Here is a 21,278-nt window from a genome sequence, read left to right as displayed (position 1 = left end):
CTTTGCGTGAACGACGTATTTTTTAAAGGGAGAAGGGACGGATTTACCCCTGAACTTTAATAAATGGTATGTCTATGCCCTCCGTTATACTTTCCGTCCACATAAGCCCCTGCCGTCCAATTATAGGTACACACATACCCCTCTCACTAACGGCCCCCTCATTTTTTACACGTGTCTTAAATCTAATCAACTACCTGTTTGACCTTTCTTTTTAACCCATAAACCAACTACCCGCCCCCTAAACCCAATACCCACCCAACTTCCTCCCGAATCCGAGCTTGAGATCAAGCTCCACAGTAACACTAACTTTTTTGTTAAATTCATTAGAGCTAAATAAATGCGCAGTTGAAGTTACCACCGAGCATTTTCTTTGATTATTAGCAACAACGCCACCATTTTTCTTTTTCATTTTCATTTTCATTTCATGAGACGAATTTGAAGATGATGACGTCGATGTTGGTGAAGTATGCAGAGGAACAATCGGAGGAATTTGGAAATTTGTTCGAGCTTTTGAACCTCTCAACCACCTCGCCGCCGCGTCGTACGCACGCGCCGCCTCCTCCTGCATGTCGAATGTACCCTGCCAGTGTCTGCACCGCCCTATACGGTCGCGAATCTCCGCTGACCATCTCCCCATGGCCTCTTTCTCACTCCTCTGTAACTCTTCTCCACTGATGGAACATTATTATTATTATTCCTCTTTTCTGCAGGACACGGGCGTTTCAGAATTGAAACTGCTGAATTTGGATCATCATTCTTGTTTTCATTGTTATTGTAACCGAAAAGAACATGTTCTCCAACAGCAGCAGCAATTCCTTCAAGAACATGGGATTTTTCATTTTCATTTTCATTAGCAGAAACAGAGTAATTATCCCAAAATGGGTCGAGGGAATAATTAGTGTTGTCAATGGAGAAATTATGATTTGGTTCATTTGGGTAATAAAGGGGTTTTTGTGTAGAGAAGAAGAATAGGATATATCTTAGAGGAAATTGGGTGGGTATTGGGTTTATGGGGCAGGTAGTTGGTTTATGGGTTAAAAAGAAAGGTCAAACGGGTAGTTGATTAGATTTAAGACACGTGTAAAAAATGAGGGGGCCGTTAGTGAGAGGGGTATGTGTGTACCTATAATTGGACGACATGGGCTTATGTGGACGGAAAGTATAACGGAGGGCATAGACGTACCATTTATTAAAGTTCGGGGGTAAATCCGTCCCTTCTCCCTTTTTTAAATAAGGGATATATCCACTTTGATTTACAAAGTTAAAGAGTGTATTTGACCATTTTCTCACTATCACAAAAATATCTTTTAGCGACAATAAATATACACATTAACAAAGAGTGTTCAAACTTTTATCGGCATTAGTTAATTGTCATTGGATCCAATGTCGCTAAAGACTTTAGAGACATATAGAAAGAGTGTTCATTGCCGTTAAAAGAACATATTCAATGGCAATTTAAGATATTGCTGTTAAAGATCATTTTTAAGCCAGTGAATCTCTATTTTTTATTAGCCTCTTCGATGACCCTAGATCTTCAATGAAATTCAACAAAACAATAATTTCTGAACATATTTTTTCGTGTACATTTTTAAAATATTGATTAATATTAATTTCTAAACTTGTAATTTTATCTATTTTTACCTAAATTTAATAAGATATGCTTAATTCCTACAAATTAGTAGCTGTCAAATAAACGTGAATGCATTTTTCTATTGACATTATAAATCTTGGCAAATCAGTTGAGACGTGCTCAATTCAATTAATATTTTCCGCCACACTTATTTATGTGCTATTTGAAGTTGAAATTTAAAAGTCAGATGATAAAAATTATTTGGAGTACATTTTTTTTGTTGACTTCACTTACGACCATGTGCAAATCATGTATATTAGATAATAATTGCAAATCACGACGTGTTGGGTATGTAGCAAGAGTTAATGGGAAATGGAGGGAAGATGAAAGAGGAACTTGGAAAAAGTTGGGAACTTGAAAAGTTGAGAACTTGAAAAGTCCTCTTATGCTTTATTGAAAAGACATTTGTCCCTCATCGGTGGTGGAAAGAAAAATAGGAGAATTTAAATATAGAAATACTCCTATTAATTGTTAAAAGGGTTGGAAAGAGGGACCTCCTTCGCGCGATCGTCGTCGTTGCTCGGCTTTGGAATTGGAATTGGAAAAATGATCGAGAGATTATTTTTTGGACAAAGTTTGTTTTAATTATTTTATTTAATTAATTAAATTAAATGGCCAACGTTTTAATTAGTTAATTAACCGATTCAATTAATTAGTTGATTGACCCGACCCGACTCGGATCCATGCGCGACCCGTTTTATTTAAATCTTTCCCGTTTTATTTAAATTTCCTGCCGTTGGAAGTGATTGTTCTGAAAGGTTGCAACTTTCAGAAACAACCATGACCGTTTGAAAGGTTGCTAACTTTCATGAATGGTCGTGTGGATTCTGAAAGGATTGCAACCTTTCGGAACTAGTTCCTCTTGCCTATGAATACATTGATTCCTCAGATTTATTCCTTACGAATTTTTCTGATTTCTTCTTCTTCTTCTACACAAAATTTCTTCGTGTACTTTACTGCTGTTGAGTGGTTCGCCGACACCAGAGTTTTGGATATCAACACACTGGTGATTGAGATCATTCTATCCTAGGAGGACATATTCCAAATCAAACCTCGGATATTAGAGGAGAATAATTTCCTTAAGGAGACACCGTGCATTCAGTGGGCTTGATCTTTTTTCTGATTCTGTTTTTCCAGATTTTAGTTTTGTCAATTAATTTCTGTTCATCTATTCTTACTGGTTTATTAAACTTTGGTTACTTCGTGTTTCTGCAAAGTTTATTGAAATCAGTAATTCTGATTTTTTTTTTAAACACATATAACTAACACGACGTTATTTGACTTGGCTTAATTTTTTTTTAAAAGACTTTGATAATTTATAGTCTAAAACATTCATTTAGATATTTATGGCTATATAAATTATTTTTTTAAGAAGATCGTGAAAATTTACAATTAAATTAGTTTTAATTATAAAAAGATGAAATTTTCTTGGGATTAACTAAAAAAACGCGTGTCATGTAAATTGAAATAAGTGGAGTACCATGACCAGGTGATTGCTTGGAATCTTAATAAGCCTATGTTTTAATTTATTTGAGCAATTATTTAACTTTAATATTTTATATGACACGTTTAATGTTATAAAATTTTAAAATATCTTGATTTTTTAATCTAAGATTATATTTTTTTTTTTGATAAAATTTCCTGTCAAGTTAAATCAAGTCAAACTCAAAAGGGGCGAAAGTATGTTGTTAGCATACTAGAAATAGCAGCGCATGCCAACACATGCATAACACTCTATTTGTCTCAATTTATGACACAGATGAAATTTAAAGATTTGATCAAAAATTTTATATGCTTTTTTTTATAAAAATATTATTATTTTCTGTGATTTCTAATACATTTTACGTCATTTTCAAGTAATATATGTTACTCTCTTTATTATAATCTATGTAACACAAATAAAATTAGGAGAGTCAATCAAATTTTTCATATAGTTTTTATATATATTTTTAATTATTAATTATTGTGATTAATAGTATTCTTTATGTAATTTTTAAATAAATATATATTATTCTATCTGTTCCAACTTATGTTGCATCGATGGAATTTCGAGAATCAATCAAAAACTTTATATATTTTAAGGAGTTGAGTATTCTCTTTATTTTGTATTTTATTTATGATCTCTTTTTCTTAAAAATAAAAATTATACTCCTTTCATTCCTTTTTATTTGTCATATTACGCTTTTTGAGAATCGATTTGACTAGCTTTCAAAAGCTAAATTAGTTTATATTAATTTAATGTTTTAAAATAGAAAATTAAACTATATGAAAAATAATATAAATTGATATGATAATAGAAACATCTTAACTCTAAAAAGAAAACTATAATTAAAAAAAATAAATCGAAGGAGAAGCCACAATAATAAATTACTCGAAGGAGACGACTCAAGCAGACACGTCGAAGAGCATGTGCTGCCGTGTCTCTATAAGAGAAAAATATCAATATGGAGGACTCACCTCAGTAGTTTTCGTTTCCAAGCGGGTTGCTTCTCAGTAGATAGAGTTAGGAGAAGAAGTATAGTTGTAAAAAATTATGGCGATGGAAGAGCCGCTGCTGGTTAATTTGGAGAAAGACGATGTGACGGTGAGCCGCGAAGTGTTTATTGAAGAGGTGAAAGAGGCGAGTCGCATAGCTTTGCCTATGATAGTGGTAACAGTGTCACAGTACCTTTTGCGTGTTTCGCCAATGATTATGTTAGGTCACCTTGGTGAACTTTCACTTTCTAGTGCTTCTATTGCTACTTCACTTTGCAATGTTACCGGTTACAGTGTCCTTGTAAGTCTCCTTCAACAAGTTTTTGCTTCCAATCATTGATCTACATCTTTTTGTATTTTGTATGAATTAATCAGGAAATACAAATGACTTTGACCTTCCGATGCAATTCACACATAATTTGGCTATAGATTTTGGGAGTAGGTCGCAAAAATTGCCATGAAATTTGATCAGATTTGGAAAATATTTTCAATTTTTCAACTTCAACATCTCTGACCAAACGGGAGTTTGAATACTTTGATATGATGAAGTGGTTTCAGTGTAGTGTTGTTTAGTAGGGATACTGGTCACATAGTCAATAGTAGATTAAACATGTTGAGTGAGGTTAGATGTGATTCTGTAGAAATAACCAGAAATATTATGTTCTTTCAGATTTAGAATAGTCTCCTCAAGCCTACTATAGTGTTCCTTTGTTGTGTTACGTCGTGCATAACTTAGTAAACTGAGATATTTTCTGGCCCAACTGCAACGTGATAATGAAAGAAAGTAGGGATTTGAAAGTATTTGTTGCTAATATCTTTGATATTCTTAGTTCATTCAGGTCATTGAGATTTATAGTTAATACATGTTAACAACTAGATGTATAGAAGATGTTGCTTGACATATTCATTGTATTGAGTTTATTAGCTCAATTGACTTTCTTTATACGAAAACATATTTCTTGGTAGTATTCTGTGCCGCGGGATCAGTAAGAAATCCATCCTTTTGTTCTAAATGGTAGACGTGCAACAAGGCTTTGATAGTGACTGGAAAATGGAACTGATCATTGGCCTGTGATGGCTCTCTTCTCTGACAAATAGAAGTTTGCTTACATGGTTTGACCTATTTAACTTTTGATTAAGAAACAGGGGAATTTGTGAACGGGGCTTATTGCTCCTTGTCTTGCCTATAAAAAAGGAAAAATGAAGGAACTTATTAACACAAATGGCTTGCTTGTATACCCTTTTTATCCTTTGTATAGATGAAGAATGTTTATGAAGAATCATCATAGATTTACTTTGTGGAACAGTTTGGAATGTCTAGTGCACTGGAGACTCTATGTGGGCAGGCCTATGGAGCAAGACAATATCGAAAAGTTGGAACTTTTTCTTATAGTGCTATTATTTGTCTGTTTCTGGTATGCATACCAGTCTCTGTTCTGTGGATCTTCACGGATAAACTTCTTATATTGATGGGCCAAGATCCTTCCATAGCAACTGAAGCTGGAAAATACGCAATTTGGCTTATTCCTACACTATTTCCATATGCTATTCTTCAGTCACTTGTCCGGTATCTGCAGGCACAGAGTTTAATTCTACCAATGCTTTTAAATGCAGTTGCATCTTTATGCTTCCAAGTGACAATTTGTTGGGCTTTTATATTCAAATTGAATTTAGGGATTGTGGGAGCAGCATTGTCAATTGGTTTATCCTATTGGTTGAATGTGATCTTGCTTATGCTTTACGTGAAGTACTCATCGGCTTGTGAAAAGACTCGAGCTTCATTCTCTACGGATGTTTTCCTGACTATAGGGGACTTCTTCCGTCTTGCAATCCCATCTGCTGTAATGGTTTGGTAATCTCAATAGAAAAACATACATATATGCTTTGTGATTGAATTTATGATTGATCCTTAATATATTTCTTCAACTTTTTTTCCGAACATGGTTATAGCTTGGAATGGTGGTCATTTGAGCTAATCATTCTGCTCTCTGGTCTGTTGCCAAATCCGATGCTAGAGACTTCTGTTCTTTCCATATGGTATGCTTCGTTTTCTACTTGATCTTCATTTTGTTTTTTCCTTCAGATGTTTGAAATGATTATATACTGATGCATTGTCATGGTCTAACTTCTTGGAGAACAGCTTTACAACTACTTCTGTGCACTACCATATACCTTATTCTTTCGGTGCTGCAGCAAGGTCTGCTCCTGTCCTATAAACCCAGTATTAATCTGATATTGTTAGTTGCATAGAGATAAACATGCAAAATTTGAAGTAATTAATATTGTATGTAGTACTCGGGTTTCAAATGAGCTTGGAGCTGGGAGGCCACAGGCGGCAAAAATTGCTCTTGTTGCTGTGATAGTTCTTTCTGCCACTGAGGTTGTTCTTGCAAGTATAACTCTATTTGTGGTCCGCGATGTATGGGGCTATGCGTTTACTTATGAGAAAGAAGTGGCCACTTATGTTGCAGAAATTACTCCTATTCTTTGCATATCAATTATCATGGACGGCACCCAAGCTGTACTATCAGGTTTTGCTTTATTTGCAAATTGCAAATTTATATTGAGACCAAAAGAGTTATTCCAGCTTTTAAGTTTTGAAATACAATAAATGGAGTTGACCAACAAGAAAACAAGAGTTGTCTCCCCATGCCTTTTAGTGTTGCTTGCTCATTGCATCAGAAGCAGCGGCAGATTTGTAGTGTATTGGATGCACTTAATTGAGTCCACAGTTTTTATTTAGATCATAGATATATAAATGTGAAATCTCCAAAATTAGTACAAATTTTAATATGTTTGAACTCATATATTTCAAGAATTTAAATTCTGAATCTGCCTCTAATCAGGAGTTGCCAGAGGAAGCGGGTGGCAGCATATTGGTGCCTATGTGAACCTTGGAGCATATTATTTGGTTGGAATTCCCGCGGCTCTATTACTTGGATTTGTATTGCATCTAAATGGCAAGGGTCTTTGGAGTGGATTGGTGTCTGGAGCAGCTGTGCAATCTATTTCACTCTCCCTTGTCACCAGCTTCACCAATTGGGAAAAACAGGTTCAGACCTATTCAACTCTTACCTTGATTTGTTACTGGTGTTGACACTTTCTTTTGGTTATTGTTACGTGTCCTGCATTGAATGGCATAGTGAAAACTTGTTTCCTTATATAAACTTGGGCAATTCTCACCTTATGCCTAGCTTAAGGAAACTTTTTTTTCCGGATATAGAAGCTACCTTATGGCTTATGGGACTTACCACTCGTGCATTTGAATTTACAGGCCATTGAAGCAAGACACAGAATTTTTAGTGAAAAGCTTGCTGGAGAAAATCAGCTCATTGAATGACAGGACAGGCAAGATGCTATAATAGAGAGTTAATATCCTAAAAGGTCACTCAACTATGAGAATTTATCTAGTAGATTCATTGAACTTTGATTTGTATTATTAAAATTACTCTAACTTAAGATTTTTCTTTTCAATAATCACTCGAGTACATTTATCATTAGAATAAATATATATAATATAACAAAATAATTTTTTTTAATACTCTTTTAATTCTGATTAATTCTCGAACACTCCATTTTTGTTTGAATTTGGAACCGACGTACAATGTGAACAAACTCACCCAAATGGAAATGGAATTATTTGGTGCTACACAATTGGGAAATTGATACAAGTATGCAGTGTGCTTGTTCATTTTTTCGCAAATTTTGGCAGACGACCAAATCTTCTTATTATTGAATTGGTCTTAGCTGGATGAAAAAAATTAAAATTTTTAAATTTCAAATATATTTTTGTCCTCTTTGTAATTTTCCTCTCGGGAAATTATAGTTGTCCTCTCGTAATTTTCTACCCTTCAATTGTTGTATTGTTGGTCTATTAACCATAAAAATGATTCGCTCCAAAGTTGACAGTAATAGTCAGTTGATTTAACTTATTTTGAAAATTAGGAGAAAGAGAGAGCATTGAACAAATTTGCGTGATAGTGGCAAATTGATCAAATAACTTAAGCTTAACAACGAATACGACAAAAAAAAAAAAAAAAACTGTCAAAATTAACAATTGAAGCTACATGAAAAACAACGTTTTAAGTGTGAGCTTATTTTAAGTGCAACTGAAGCTATGATTATAAGTGTGAGCTTGTTTCCATTGTTGGTTCCAAGACTAGATAAAGGAGGAGGTGATCATAAGGTGACAACCAACATAAAACTAATCAATTTATGATAATTTTTCACAATTTATGGCAAGACAAGGTTGTTGCAAAGAAAAGTGATCACTATCAACTATCTTACTAATTTAAAGTTATTCTTTATTTTCTTAAACTCGTCAAAATAAATTAAAATGAAAAAAATACCATACTACTAGTAAAAGGAAAGTCAGCAAATACACAAAGGAAAGCGGGCTCAAACATCCACTAAATCTTTTAAACTAGTATTACCACATCATGTCAACTATTCATTAAATATTTCTCAACCAAACCTTCTTAATTTTTCCTCAATCTTTCCCTCTCCCCTACATCAAGCCAAAGTCACTTATAGTATAAAAACTTGTTAGCAAGTTAATTTGATTTTTCAGTCTTTTTCTTTTCTGTTAAAAAAAATAGAATAAACAAGATGAAGAAACCTCCAGTACTCTAGCACTTGGGGAGAAGCGGTAAACAAACTAATTAGACGGAGAGAGAACTTCACGCTTGCATTATATCTTTCCACTATGACAATTTTTCACAAAGCATCAAATGATTTTCTCATGAAGATCATATGTCACAGTTAAATAAATTAACTCAGCAAGTGACTAATTTGTTTATGTTACAAGTAAGATTTATCAGTAATATGTATATGATTTAGTAGTGATTATCTAGTAAGTATAACTATACTCTTTTCTTTCATTTCCCTTTAAACACCTTTTCCATTGTTCTTCTTTGCGTAGATGGAGGGCTGTGAATAGTCTAAGTTTTTCTTCTGTTATATTAAATAAGTTCATGAAAATCTTATTGACTGGATTTTAGGCTGACAACATACAAGAACGATATAAATAAATATAAATAATATAATCAAAATTGCTTGCGACAATATATAAAAACCATATAATCCTCTAAATTATAGGCCCACAGCATACATGAATCCTTTAAATAAAAGCACAACATGCAAATAAAATAATACACTATCTAATTAATTGATAGATCTGTTATTGATCGTTACTTACTAATAAATATAATTGCGAGTCAACGAAACATGTGCTTCTATTTTACATAAATGTTAAGTCAACTTTTTATTTTTAAAGCAGCAAATGTTACGTCAAGCTTTAAGATCACGGAGTTGTCCTTTTAATAAAATCACTTGGAATATAATATTTACTCCCTCCGTATCAACCAAAACAACAAAGAAAGAACTACAAAAGTAGGGGAGGAAGTATTTTTATTAGCAATTTAGTATATCCATATGGGAGTCCTAAATAGTTTTGACTTTTTGAGTGATTTGAGGGTTATAAAAGAAAATTAAGTCATTTATGTGATAATAACTCTTAATTGAGTAACTTTTTTTTGTGAAAAAAAGTACTTCCTCCGTCCACAATTAATTGTCATGGTTTCCTTTTTTAGAGTCAAACAATAAGAACTTTGACTAACATTTTACGATGTATATTTTCATCATATTGATATGCAAAAAATTGCAACTTATAGTACTTTTTGTATAGTTTTTGAATATCTAATTTTTTTTTAAAAAAATATCGAATTAACGTAATCTAATTTAACTTTAAAAATTAGTCAAATTGACTTTCGAAAAGCGCAACATGACAAATAAAAGTGGACAAAGGGAGTATTAGTTAAGTAGAGCCGTCAAAATAGGTTTCGCCCTATGGGGTTGGCCTAATCCAACCCTTTATTTATTGGGGATAGAGTTGAGTTATGATTTTTCAAGCTCATTTAAAATAAGAATATTTACATAAATATACTATATTAAAAAATATTTACCATTTATAGCAATAACATTTTTTTTTCACTTGATCACTTTTAATACATTTATAATACAAGTTCAATATACAAAGAACAATTTATTATTTACATATAATACAAGTTTTATTCATGGATAATACATTTATTACACATTTTAATACACTTATAATACAATGTGTCAATTTCTTACCAAACAAGCATAATAAATTTCAAAAAATAATTATAATACATATATATTGCATACATAATTCACTTTTAATACATATTGTAGATTTAACATAATATTGCTATAAATGATAATAAATAAAAAGTAGCGCTAAAATCAGTAAATATTTACTAAAAAGTACCCATTCAAGTAATTTTTCCTTTAAAACTAGGACATATAAGCTCAACCTATATAAGTCATTTGTCCTTGAGGCTTGATCGGGGACGGACCAGGGTCGGCCCATGGGCCAAAACTATTTATTTAAGGGTAACTTACAATAATCTCGCTAGTATATGAACTAATTACTTAAATTCATGTTATGTTGTAATATTATGAATCTTACCGAATTTTAGTACGTCTAGATACTTGTAATCTCAGGATACATGGACTCAAAATTAGGTTAATTTGTTCTAGATGTACTCTACCCAAGTGGATTAACATGAATTATGATACATAGACAAATCCGGCGCTCTCGTCTCCCTCCCATCTCGCTTGCCACTCTCTTATCTCGCTCGTGTGTCTGGATGCATCACACCATATACATGTATCTCGCATATCTAGTATCCTAGATACATGCTAATTACATTAAATTTTTTGCTAGTGTTATTGAAACAACACCATTGTTTGCCATATTTAATTTGAAAATCTTCTCATTTTCTTAGTGTTATAAATTTTAAGTTTGAAAAAAAAATAAAGAAGGGCTAGCTCGCCCCAACCCTCGGTCCTTAGATTGGGTTGGATTGAGTATTTTCAGGCCCTCCAAATGAAGAGCTGGCCCGCCCTAATCCTTCAAATTCCTTGACCTGCGAGGCTTGGGCCGGATGGGACCGGGCCGATCCTCTTTGACAACTCTATAGTTAAGTAATCATTTGACATATTAATTCCGTAAACAGTGCAATCCAATTTTAACTAAGCCTCTAAAAAAAATACTCATAATTTCTGAAGAAACAAACAGAGAAGTGAAATAAAAGTAATTTCTAGTAGTAAAGGATTATGGCGGAGGAAGAGCCGCTGGTTAATCTGGAGAAAGAAGATGTGGCGGTGACAGAGAAAGTGTTTGTTGAAGAGGTGAAAGAGATGAGTCGCATTGCTTTGCCTATGATAGTGGTGACAGTATCACAGTACCTTTTACGCGTTTCGCCAATGATTATGTTAGGTCACCTTGGTGAACTCTCACTTTCTAGTGCTTCTATTGCTACTTCACTTTCCAATGTTACTGGTTACAGTGTTCTTGTAAGTCTCATTCTTCCATATTCATTGTATCGATCATGTTTATTAGCTCAATTGAATTTCCTTATTCAAAAACATATTACTTCATATTATTCTGTTCCTGGGGAGCAGTTCCTTGGTGTATGCTATTTGCATATGGCATAGTTCTGATCATTGAGACATTGGACAGAGTTAATGCTAGGTTACAGGTTTGGAGACAAACTCTGAAGCCAAAACGAAATATTTAGAGTGCAAAATCATTGTTGCGTCACATAAGGCAGTCGTAGAAGTAAGGCTTGTCACACAAATTATTCCCAAGAGAAAATGTTTTAAGTATTTTGAGTCCATATGATCTAGTGGGGACATTGACAATGTCACACATTGCATTGGGGATACATGGATGAAATGGAAGCTTGCCTCTGGAGTCTTGTATGATAAGAAGTATCATCTAAACTTAAAAGGGAAATTCTATAGAGTGGTGGTTAGACCGTCCTTGTTGTATGTGTTGGATTGCTGGCCAGTCAAGAACTCACATGTGCAGAAGATGCATGTTGTGGATGTTGAGATGAATGTTTGGGCATACTAGGAGCGATAAGATTAAGAATGAGGTTATTCGGGAGAAGGTTGGAGTGGCTTCTGTGGCGGACAAGATGAGAGAAACGAGATTGAGATAGTTTGGACATATGTAGAGGAGGTGCACTAATGCCCCAGTGAGGAGGTGAGAGAGGCTATTTGTAGAGGGCACACTGAGGGGTATAGGTAGGTCGAAGAAGTACTGAGGAGATGTGATTAGATAGAACATGATACATCTTCATATTACCGAGTAAGTGACTCTAGATAGGAAAGAGTGGAGGGCGCGTATTAGGGTAGAGGGATAATAGTCTTAGTACTAGTCGTACCCTTGTAGTTCCTGCCATTTATTGTGTTTTCAATTATCATACTATTGTGATGTTTGTTAGAATTCCTTTCTTATACACTTAGCACTTTTCTAATTATTGACTATGCTTTTTTCATTGTTTTATTCTTCCTCCACTTGAGTTTGATACACTTGAGCCGAGAGTCTTTCGTAAACAACCTCTCTATCTTGACGAGGTAGTGGTAAGGTTTACATACACTCTATGTTGTTGTTATTGTCGTTGGGATTATTGCCCCATGTCTTGCCTATAAAAAAGGAAAAAATGAAGGAACAATTTAACACAGAAATTGCTTGCTTTCATACATTTCTTATCCTTTGTGTAGATGAAGAATCATCATGGATTTACTTTGTGGAACAGTTTGGAATGTGTAGTGCGCTGGAGACTCTATGTGGGCAGGCCTATGGAGCAGGACAATATCGAAAACTTGGAACTTTTACTTATAGTGCTATTATTTGTCTGTTTCTGGTATGTATACCAGTCTCTGTTCTGTGGATCTTTACGGATAAACTTCTTATATTGATGGGCCAAGATCCTTCCATTGCAACTGAAGCTGGAAAATACGCGATTTGGCTCATTCCTACACTATTTCCATATGCTATTCTTCAGTCACTAGTCCGGTATCTGCAGGCACAGAGTTTAATCCTACCAATGCTTTTAAGTGCAGTTGTATCTTTATGCTTCCAAGTTACGATTTGTTGGGTTTTTATATTCAAATTGAATTTAGGGATTATCGGAGCAGCATTGTCAATCGGTTTATCTTATTGGTTGAATGTGATCTTGCTTATACTTTATGTGAAGTACTCATCGGTTTGTGAAAAGACTCGAGCTTCATTCTCTAGGGATGTTTTCCTGACTACAGGGGACTTCTTCCGGTTTGCAATCCCATCTGCTGTAATGGTTTGGTAATCTCAATACTATTTGTGATTTGAGTTTAAACATGATTCTTGTCTGTTGATCCTTTATGTATTACCTCAACTTTTTTTGCCGGAACATGGTTATAGCTTGGAATGGTGGGCATTTGAGCTAATCATTCTGCTCTCCGGTCTGTTTCCAAATCCGATGCTAGAAACATCTGTTCTGTCCATATGGTATGCTTCCTTTCCTATGTAATGTTCCTTTTCTTTTTCGTTTGATGTTTGAAATGATTATATACTGATGCATTGTCATGGTCCAATTTCTTGGAGAGCAGCTTTACAATCACTACTGTGCACTACCATATACCTTATTCTTTCGGTGCTGCGGCAAGGTTTGCTCCTGTCCTATCAACCTAGCATTTAGCTGATACTGTTAGCTGCATACAGATATAAATATGCGAAATTCCAAGTAATTAATATTGTACGTAGTACACGGATTTCAAATGAGCTTGGAGCTGGGAGGCCACAAGCGGCAAAAATTGCTCTCGCTGCTGTCATAGTTCTTTCAGCTACAGAGGTTGTTCTTGCTAGTATAACTCTATTTGTAGTCCGCGATGTATGGGGCTATGCATTTTCTTATGAGAAAGAAGTAGTCACTTATGTCGCAGAAATTACTCCTATTCTTTGCATATCAATCATCATGGACGGCACCCAAGCTGTACTATCAGGTTATCTCTTTGACTATCCTCATTTGCTTTATTTTTGTATTGAGACCAAATGAGTTATTCCAGCTTTTAAATTTTGAAATACAATAAATGAAAGTGATCAACAAGATAATAAGAGTTGTCCCCCATGCCTTTTAGTGCTGCTTGCTCATTGCATCAGAAGCAGCAACAGATTTGTAGTGTATTGGATGTGCTCAATTGAACCCAGACTTCTTTATTTAGATCATGGATATGTAAATGTGAAAGCTCTAAAAATTTGTACAAATATACTATGTTTTGAACTCATATGTTTAAAGAAAGAATTTAAATTGTGAATTTGCCTCTAATCAGGAGTTGCCAGAGGAAGCGGGTGGCAGCATATTGGAGCCTATGTGAACCTTGGAGCATATTATTTGGTTGGAATTCCCGCGGTTCTATTACTTGGATTTGTATTGCATCTAAAAGGCAAGGGTCTTTGGAGTGGATTGGTGGCTGGAACATTTGTGCAATCTATTTCACTCTCCCTTGTCACAGGCTTCACCAATTGGGAGAAACAGGTTCATAACTATTCAACTCTTACCTTGATTTGTTACTGGCATTGACACTTTCTTTTGGTTATTGTTAAGTGTCCTGCGTTGGATGTCATAATAAAAGCTTGTTTCTTTATATAAAACTTGGCCAATTTTCACTTTATGCCTAGTTTATGGGGTTGAGTTATACCCAATTACAGAGTTGGAAACTTTTTCGTTGGATATAGAAACTACTTTATGGCTTATTCTTACCACTCGTGCATTTGAATATTACAGGCCATTGAAGCAAGACGCAGAATATTTAGTGAAAAGCTTGCTGGCAAAAATAAGTTCATTGAATTACCGGACATTCAAATGCTAAAGGGTGAAATGAAGCTTTAACTTGCTTTGATTTAGCAAGGATCACCCGGCCTCATCTTAGTACCGATTGGACAATTTTGAACGTAATCCCTCTCTCAAGGTGTTAAATTTATTCTTCTTTTTATGCTTTTAGATAAACTTATCAATTATTCCATTCAAGGACAGCTTTTTGTTCTCCGCGGAATGAGAAAGATCAAACTTTAGCTGAATAGTTTCAGTGTTGTCAGATACAATTTTCCTGTTTCCTCATACAATGCAGGATCTTCAAAAATTGTTTTCCTGTTTCATAGATATGCAGGATCTTCAAAAATTGTTATAGGTACGATTTTCGCCTTATTTAATGTTGTTTCATATATACAAGATTTTAATTAGCCAAAAATTGACTATTTTTAACGAGCATGAATCTGAAATACGTTGATCACCCTAATCAAATATTTCATACATGTAGTTAAAACTTATTCCAGACAACTTATGTAATTATTAAAAATATCATTTTACAGAGCAAGTACAATCTCTAATAGTGGTGCTTTATGAAGTTTTCTCTTATGTTTCTTGTATTGGGCCCGTGCTTCATCTAGCATCATTTATATTATGAAAAATTATCTAACTACACATCTTTTCTTACCCTATTTTCTATTATTTCCTACCATTTTAAAAAATTACAAAAATCCCTCTTTTTTCTCAAATTCTCTCCTTTCCAAATACATAACTTTCAATCTTCCAACTCTACTATTTCCCCCCATTTTTCATGCCTATAATCACTCCACTATATCACCAGTTACCTTCATCACTCATTTATTTTGAATTTTAAATATTTTCTCTCTCCAGTTAATGATTTAGAGCCTGTTTGGATGGGCTTTTAAGCTGGTCAAACTGGTCTTTTGACTTATTAGAGTGTTTGACAATTATCAAAGTGACTTATTTTAAGTCAAAAATGACTTATTTTAAGCCAAAAGCTAAAAGCTAGGGGAGGGGAGCTTTTTTTTTTTTTAACTTAAAAGCCCTAATATGTTGACCAAGTATATTACCTTTTTGCCCTTAATTGTTTTATACAATTTCCAAATTGCCTATATTGAATTATTATTATTATTTTATTTTTTTAATTATTATTATCATTATTTTATTATTATCATTATTATTATTATTATTTTATTATTGTTATTATTATTATCATTATTTTATTATTATCATTATTATTATTATTATTTTATTATTATTATTATTTTATTATTGTTATTATATTATTATTATTATTATTTTATTATATTAATCTTATTATTATTATTATTATTATTATTATTCCTCTTATAAATAATTTGTGGTGGTAAAGAAATATGTGAATGATAGGAAAATATTATTACTTATGGATAATTATAAATTAATTTTATTTTAATTTTTTTTAAGTATAAAAACCTTTAATTAATCAATTTTTCATCATGTTAACAACTTAAAGGGTATTTCAGACATTTTGATAAAAAAAAAGTGTTTACCAGCACTTATTTGCCAAACACATGAACAACTTTTTTTCCAACTGCAACACTTTTATCCAAACACATAACTACTTATTTTAAAAATAAGTTTCAGCACTTTGAAAAGTTACTTTTTAAAGGTTACTTTTTTTAAGTCAATCCAAACGGGCTCTTAAAGTTAATCAAGAGATAGTTCTTTATTTATTTTTTCTTTCCAGTTCTTTTGTTTTTACAGGAAAATCATGTGAATATTGGGGTAATTTTTCATACGCAAATTAAAACACCCATACATGGACATGACAAAACAAATATGGAGAAAATTAGGACAAAACTGAATCATAAAAAGTGTCACTTATATAAATGGGTATGTATCATATGTTTGTTATGTATGTGCAGTACTATTTTTTAACTAAATCATTGTTTATCATATTCATAATTTTTTTTATATGATACATAGCTACGTCAAATTATACGGGCATGATACATAAATACTAATTTATATTAAATGTATCGATCTCAAATCAAATAACTTATGGGCAACAATTACATGTTTAATGTATCCCATAAGAATACAATACTTATCAATTTAAACGAGATACATAAATAGTAATGTATCATGTACTAATTTTTTAGATATGATACGTAAATTCGATTTTATACTAAATGTATCAATTACATAGCAACTATCACACGGTAATGTATCAATCTCAAATCTAACATCTTATGGGCAACAATTACTTATTTAATGTATCTAGTATAAATACAATATTTATCAATTTAAACGAGATACATAAATAGTAATGTATCATGCACTAATTTTTTAGATATGATACGTAAATTCAAATTTTATACTAAATGTATCAATTACATAGCAATTTCCACACGGTAATGTATCGATCTCAAATCTAACATCTTATGTGCAACAATTATTTATTTAATGTATCTAGTATAAATACGATATTTATCAATTTAAACAAGATACATAAACAGTAAAATGCTAAGTAGCAAAGATATTCATGATGTATCTTCTCAAAATTTTCGACAATTTTGAATCAAAATTGAAAGGATCTTCAAAAAACTAGGTGAAAATTTTTAATCTCAAAATTTTCAACAATTTTGAATCAAAATTGAAAGGATCTTCGATGAATTGGGAGAGAAAGAATCTTGAATCTCAAATTTTTTGACAATCTTGAATCAAAATTGAAAGGATATTTGATGAACTTGAAGATTCAAAAGGAAATCGTTTGTCCAACAACAATTCCATCACTTTTGTATCCTTCATAACTCACATTGCTTACCCAAAATTTCGACAATTTTTTTTTAATCAAATCTGAAAGATTTCTTCGTTGATGGGGGAGCAATTTGAAATTTTGAATTTCTTCATTCTGATAGGATTTGTCTCTGTATGATTGAGAGTAAGAAGAAACGTAAGTGTAATTTATGAGATTTAATTAATTTTCAGATTTTATTCCCTTTTTAACAAAAAGATTCTTCTTATATTAGAATTAATGTATTCGGATGATGAATTAATGTATTCGGATGGTAACTTATGTATCCGGAAGGTATAAATTTTAAGGGATTATTGTAATTAGAAAAATAATAAGGATATAATATAATTTACTCTTTACACTATGAAATTTAGGTAAGTTATACATTATATTATTCATTGATGATTGATTCAAATCTATATATCTATATAAAAGAAAATTACTAGTCCGATGTTAGGACATGTCTTTTGATAAGAATGGAAAATATATTAATAAAAAGCTTTTGTTTAGAGTCCCAATTATAAATTACACACATCACTCTTAATGAAAAAGAACCCAAACCAATAACAACAAGAACACAGCAAAAATGAACACGGCGTCGGAATGACCTGCGAGGTTCGTGTACTTGTCTCCGTTTGTCAGTTGAACCCTTCTATTTTTCACTTTACAAATGAACTTCTAAACTCGATAAAACTCTATTTTTTAAATCCCTCTTACCATTGACCGAATTTCTGCGTATTAAAATAATTGAATTGGACAAATACGTAATCACACACATTCTAAAACAAGTGAATGCAATATTTTTATTTTGAAAATTTCAAATTATAAGAGAAAACACTAATAATAATTTTTTTGTAATACATAGATTATGAGAAGCAATACGTAGCAACATCTAAACAAAGCTAAGTGTTAATGTTGATGATACTAGTTGCTATTATTCTTTAAGTGCGGAATTTAACTTTTTTCACATGAGATTGTCATATATCTTAATAGATATATTTTATATTTTTAGTTAAAATAATTATACACTTCGATAAATACTTCTTATGTCTCAATTTATGTGACACATCTCGTATTTTGAGATTCAAACTAGTCTATTTTTTATGAAAAAATTTTCATACATCTTTTAAATGTTTTGAATTGTCAATTATTGTAACTTATAGTATATTTTATGTAGATTACAAAGATACAAATTCCATTTCAAGAAAATTGAAGATATCATGCATGCACAAATTTCTGATCAAATTTAAATTGTTTGACTCTCAAAAAATGAAACGTATCACATAAATTGAGACAAAATGAGTATATTTTATATCTGAAAATGTACGTCCTAAAATTTTCTATCAGTCAATTATAGTTGAAATTAAAATAGCACAGCCAATTAATATAAGACAAACAAATGTATAGCAATATAACACAATAAACAAAAATCTAGGGGCTGAGGATGGTGACAGAAGAATAAAGAGCACAAAGGAGTAAGGTGCATACAATTTTCATGCACTTGATCATTTGTGCTCTCTATCTTCTGTCAACAACATCTTCCACAACTCATCTTTTAACATATAATGTAATGCCTTTGTAAGAAAATGGTATTAGGAGGTGTTATAGTTAAGGTACAACAATTCAAATTTTTTATATGAGATTATTATACACCTTAATAGATATATTTTATATTTTCAGATGAAATACGTACATGAAACAAACATATTTTATACCTAAATATATTTTAAAATTCCTCATTGGTCAAATTACACTTGAAAATAGAATAGAACTTTGAGTTTATATAAAATAAGAGAAAATGACTAAATGAGCTCCCAACCTATTATCAGATTTTTAACTACACACTTATTCTTCGCTGGAGTTCTATTACCTCCCGAAACTACTTTAAAATGGAATAAATAACCCCTTAAGTGTTGAGTTGGCATAAAGAATGTGTCACTCTCTTTGAGAGAGTGAGTTGCCTTTTTTTAAAAAAAAAATCCGATTTTTTCTAATTTTCTTTTTTCTTTCTCTTTCTTTCTTCTTATTTATCTATACAACTATACATTTTTCACCATTATCATTGTTAAAGCTTTTTCAATAGATGTTTGGTATAAAAATTATAACAACTACAGCATTTTATGAATAAATAATTTTTCAATAGACTTATTAAGAACATATCTAACAAATTAAATTTATTTTTAAAAAAAACATACCCATTAATTAATTTTTTTAAAGTCATGGACTCAAGAGTAACAAAATCAAAGTGAAGTAATAAATATCTTCAAACTTATTAAAAGAAACTAAAACAAAACAATTTCTTCTACATTTCTAAAGAATGATCCTACGTGTTCTCCTAAAACCCATAAAGAATCAAAATCAAAAACTCAAATTATAAATTAATCAGGAAAAAGTTTAGAAGGAGAAAAAATAAAGAATGGGGAAGAGAAAAGGTGACTTGAAATTTTGTTTTTATAAATTATTAGAGATATATAAATTTATTAAGGTAAAAAATGGTGTTTATTATAGTTAGAGTTGAAAAAATGATTGGGGAAGAAAGGAAGAGGAAAGAGGAGTACTTTTTAATTTTTTTTTAATTAAATGGTGAGATACACGTGTCAAGTGCGTGTATTTCACCACAAGATACATGTCTGAAAATGACATTTCAGGGAGGAAATAGCTCAGGGGGTAGTAGGACCCTCCGTAAAGCATAAGTGTGTAGTTGAAAATCCTATAATAGATTAGGTGGTCATTTGGTAATTTTCTCATATAAAATACAATATAACAAAAATAAACACAATAAAAGTGAGGGGTTGAGAATGATGATAGAAGAATAGAGAGCACAAATGAGTGAGATGTAGATAATTTGATGCATTTTATCATTAGTGCTCCTTATCTTCTGTCAACTACATCTTCAACTGCCTTCATTTTTAACATATATGAATGATTCACAGGAAGAAGTTACTAGTTGATATTATACTGACGTACATAATTAATTTAATATTTTTAGATGAGATTGTTATATAACTTAATCAATATATTTTATATTTTTAAATAAAATGATACCTACTTTAACAAATATATTTTATACAATTATACCTAAAAATGTATATCTTAAAATTCTCCATCGATCAAACTACAATTGAAATAGAATAACACTATGAGTACATGCAAAATGAAGAAATATATAATAATATAAATATGATAAAAGAGAGAGATTGAGGATGGTAATAGAAGAATAGCTAGATAGCACAAAGGAGTAAGGTGCAAACAAATTTCATGAACTTCATCATTTGTGCTCTCTATTTTTTATCAACAAACATCCTCCACCGTCTCCTTTTCTCTAAAATACACTAAATATAATTTGGACGACTCGTAAAGAAATGATACAAGTTGGTATTATAGTTGAGCTACAATAGCTTAATTTTTTTAGATATGATTGTTATACACTTCAATAGATATAAATATATGTATATATAATATATAATTTTATATGAAATGATTACACGTTTCAATAAATATATATTTTATATCTAAAAATATACTATAATTTTTCATCATTCAAATTACAGTTAAAAATAGAATAACATTATATATGAGTTAATATAAGATAAATATTTATATAACAATATAAAAACGATAAAAAAAAAAAAGAAAGGGGGGGATTAAGGATGATGACAGAAAAATAAAGAGCACAAAGGAGTAAGGTGCAGACAATTTTCATGCACTTTAT

General features: G+C 31.8%; 1 protein-coding gene and 1 pseudogene across 4 annotated transcripts; one reads left to right on the top strand and one right to left on the bottom strand.

Moving 5' to 3' along the window:
* Window positions 1-238: 238 nt before the first annotated feature.
* Window positions 239-1,011, bottom strand: LOC125847185 (ethylene-responsive transcription factor ERF084-like; annotated as a pseudogene).
* Window positions 1,012-3,985: 2,974 nt separating this feature from the next.
* Window positions 3,986-15,007, top strand: LOC125848541 (protein DETOXIFICATION 14-like). Of its 4 annotated transcripts, none has more exons than XM_049528420.1 (7): window positions 3,986-4,406; window positions 5,413-5,957; window positions 6,056-6,142; window positions 6,246-6,302; window positions 6,398-6,636; window positions 6,952-7,157; window positions 14,746-14,865. In XM_049528420.1, the coding sequence occupies exons 1-7, from the start codon at window positions 4,164-4,166 to the stop codon at window positions 14,848-14,850; spliced, it is 1,482 nt and encodes a 493-aa protein (XP_049384377.1). In that variant the 5' UTR covers window positions 3,986-4,163; the 3' UTR covers window positions 14,851-14,865. The 4 variants fall into 4 exon arrangements, with proteins under 4 accessions (XP_049384377.1, XP_049384378.1, XP_049384379.1 ...); XM_049528421.1 differs by lacking the exons at window positions 5,413-5,957; window positions 6,056-6,142; window positions 6,246-6,302; window positions 6,398-6,636; window positions 6,952-7,157 and adding exons at window positions 12,739-13,283; window positions 13,383-13,469; window positions 13,571-13,627; window positions 13,725-13,963; window positions 14,291-14,496 and having other exon boundaries at window positions 4,082-4,406; window positions 14,746-15,007; XM_049528422.1 differs by lacking the exon at window positions 14,746-14,865 and adding an exon at window positions 7,380-7,658 and having other exon boundaries at window positions 4,095-4,406.
* Window positions 15,008-21,278: the final 6,271 nt, after the last annotated feature.

The sequence above is a fragment of the Solanum stenotomum genome, chromosome 12, assembly GCF_019186545.1.
Source record: "Solanum stenotomum isolate F172 chromosome 12, ASM1918654v1, whole genome shotgun sequence".
Taxonomy (NCBI): Eukaryota; Viridiplantae; Streptophyta; class Magnoliopsida; order Solanales; family Solanaceae; genus Solanum; species Solanum stenotomum.
This window is presented reverse-complemented; position numbering and strand designations above follow the sequence as displayed.

What these genes read in the sequence shown, in the direction of transcription:
- LOC125848541 (XM_049528421.1), top strand. Translation starts at nt 4,164, where the DNA reads ATGGCGATGGAAGAGCCGCTGCTGGTTAATTTGGAGAAAGACGATGTG. An exon ending in ACATCTGTTCTGTCCATATG is followed by an intron (nt 13,470 to 13,570) that starts GTATGCTTCCTT and finishes CTTGGAGAGCAG; the next exon opens with CTTTACAATCACTACTGTGC. An exon ending in TCTTTCGGTGCTGCGGCAAG is followed by an intron (nt 13,628 to 13,724) that starts GTTTGCTCCTGT and finishes TATTGTACGTAG; the next exon opens with TACACGGATTTCAAATGAGC.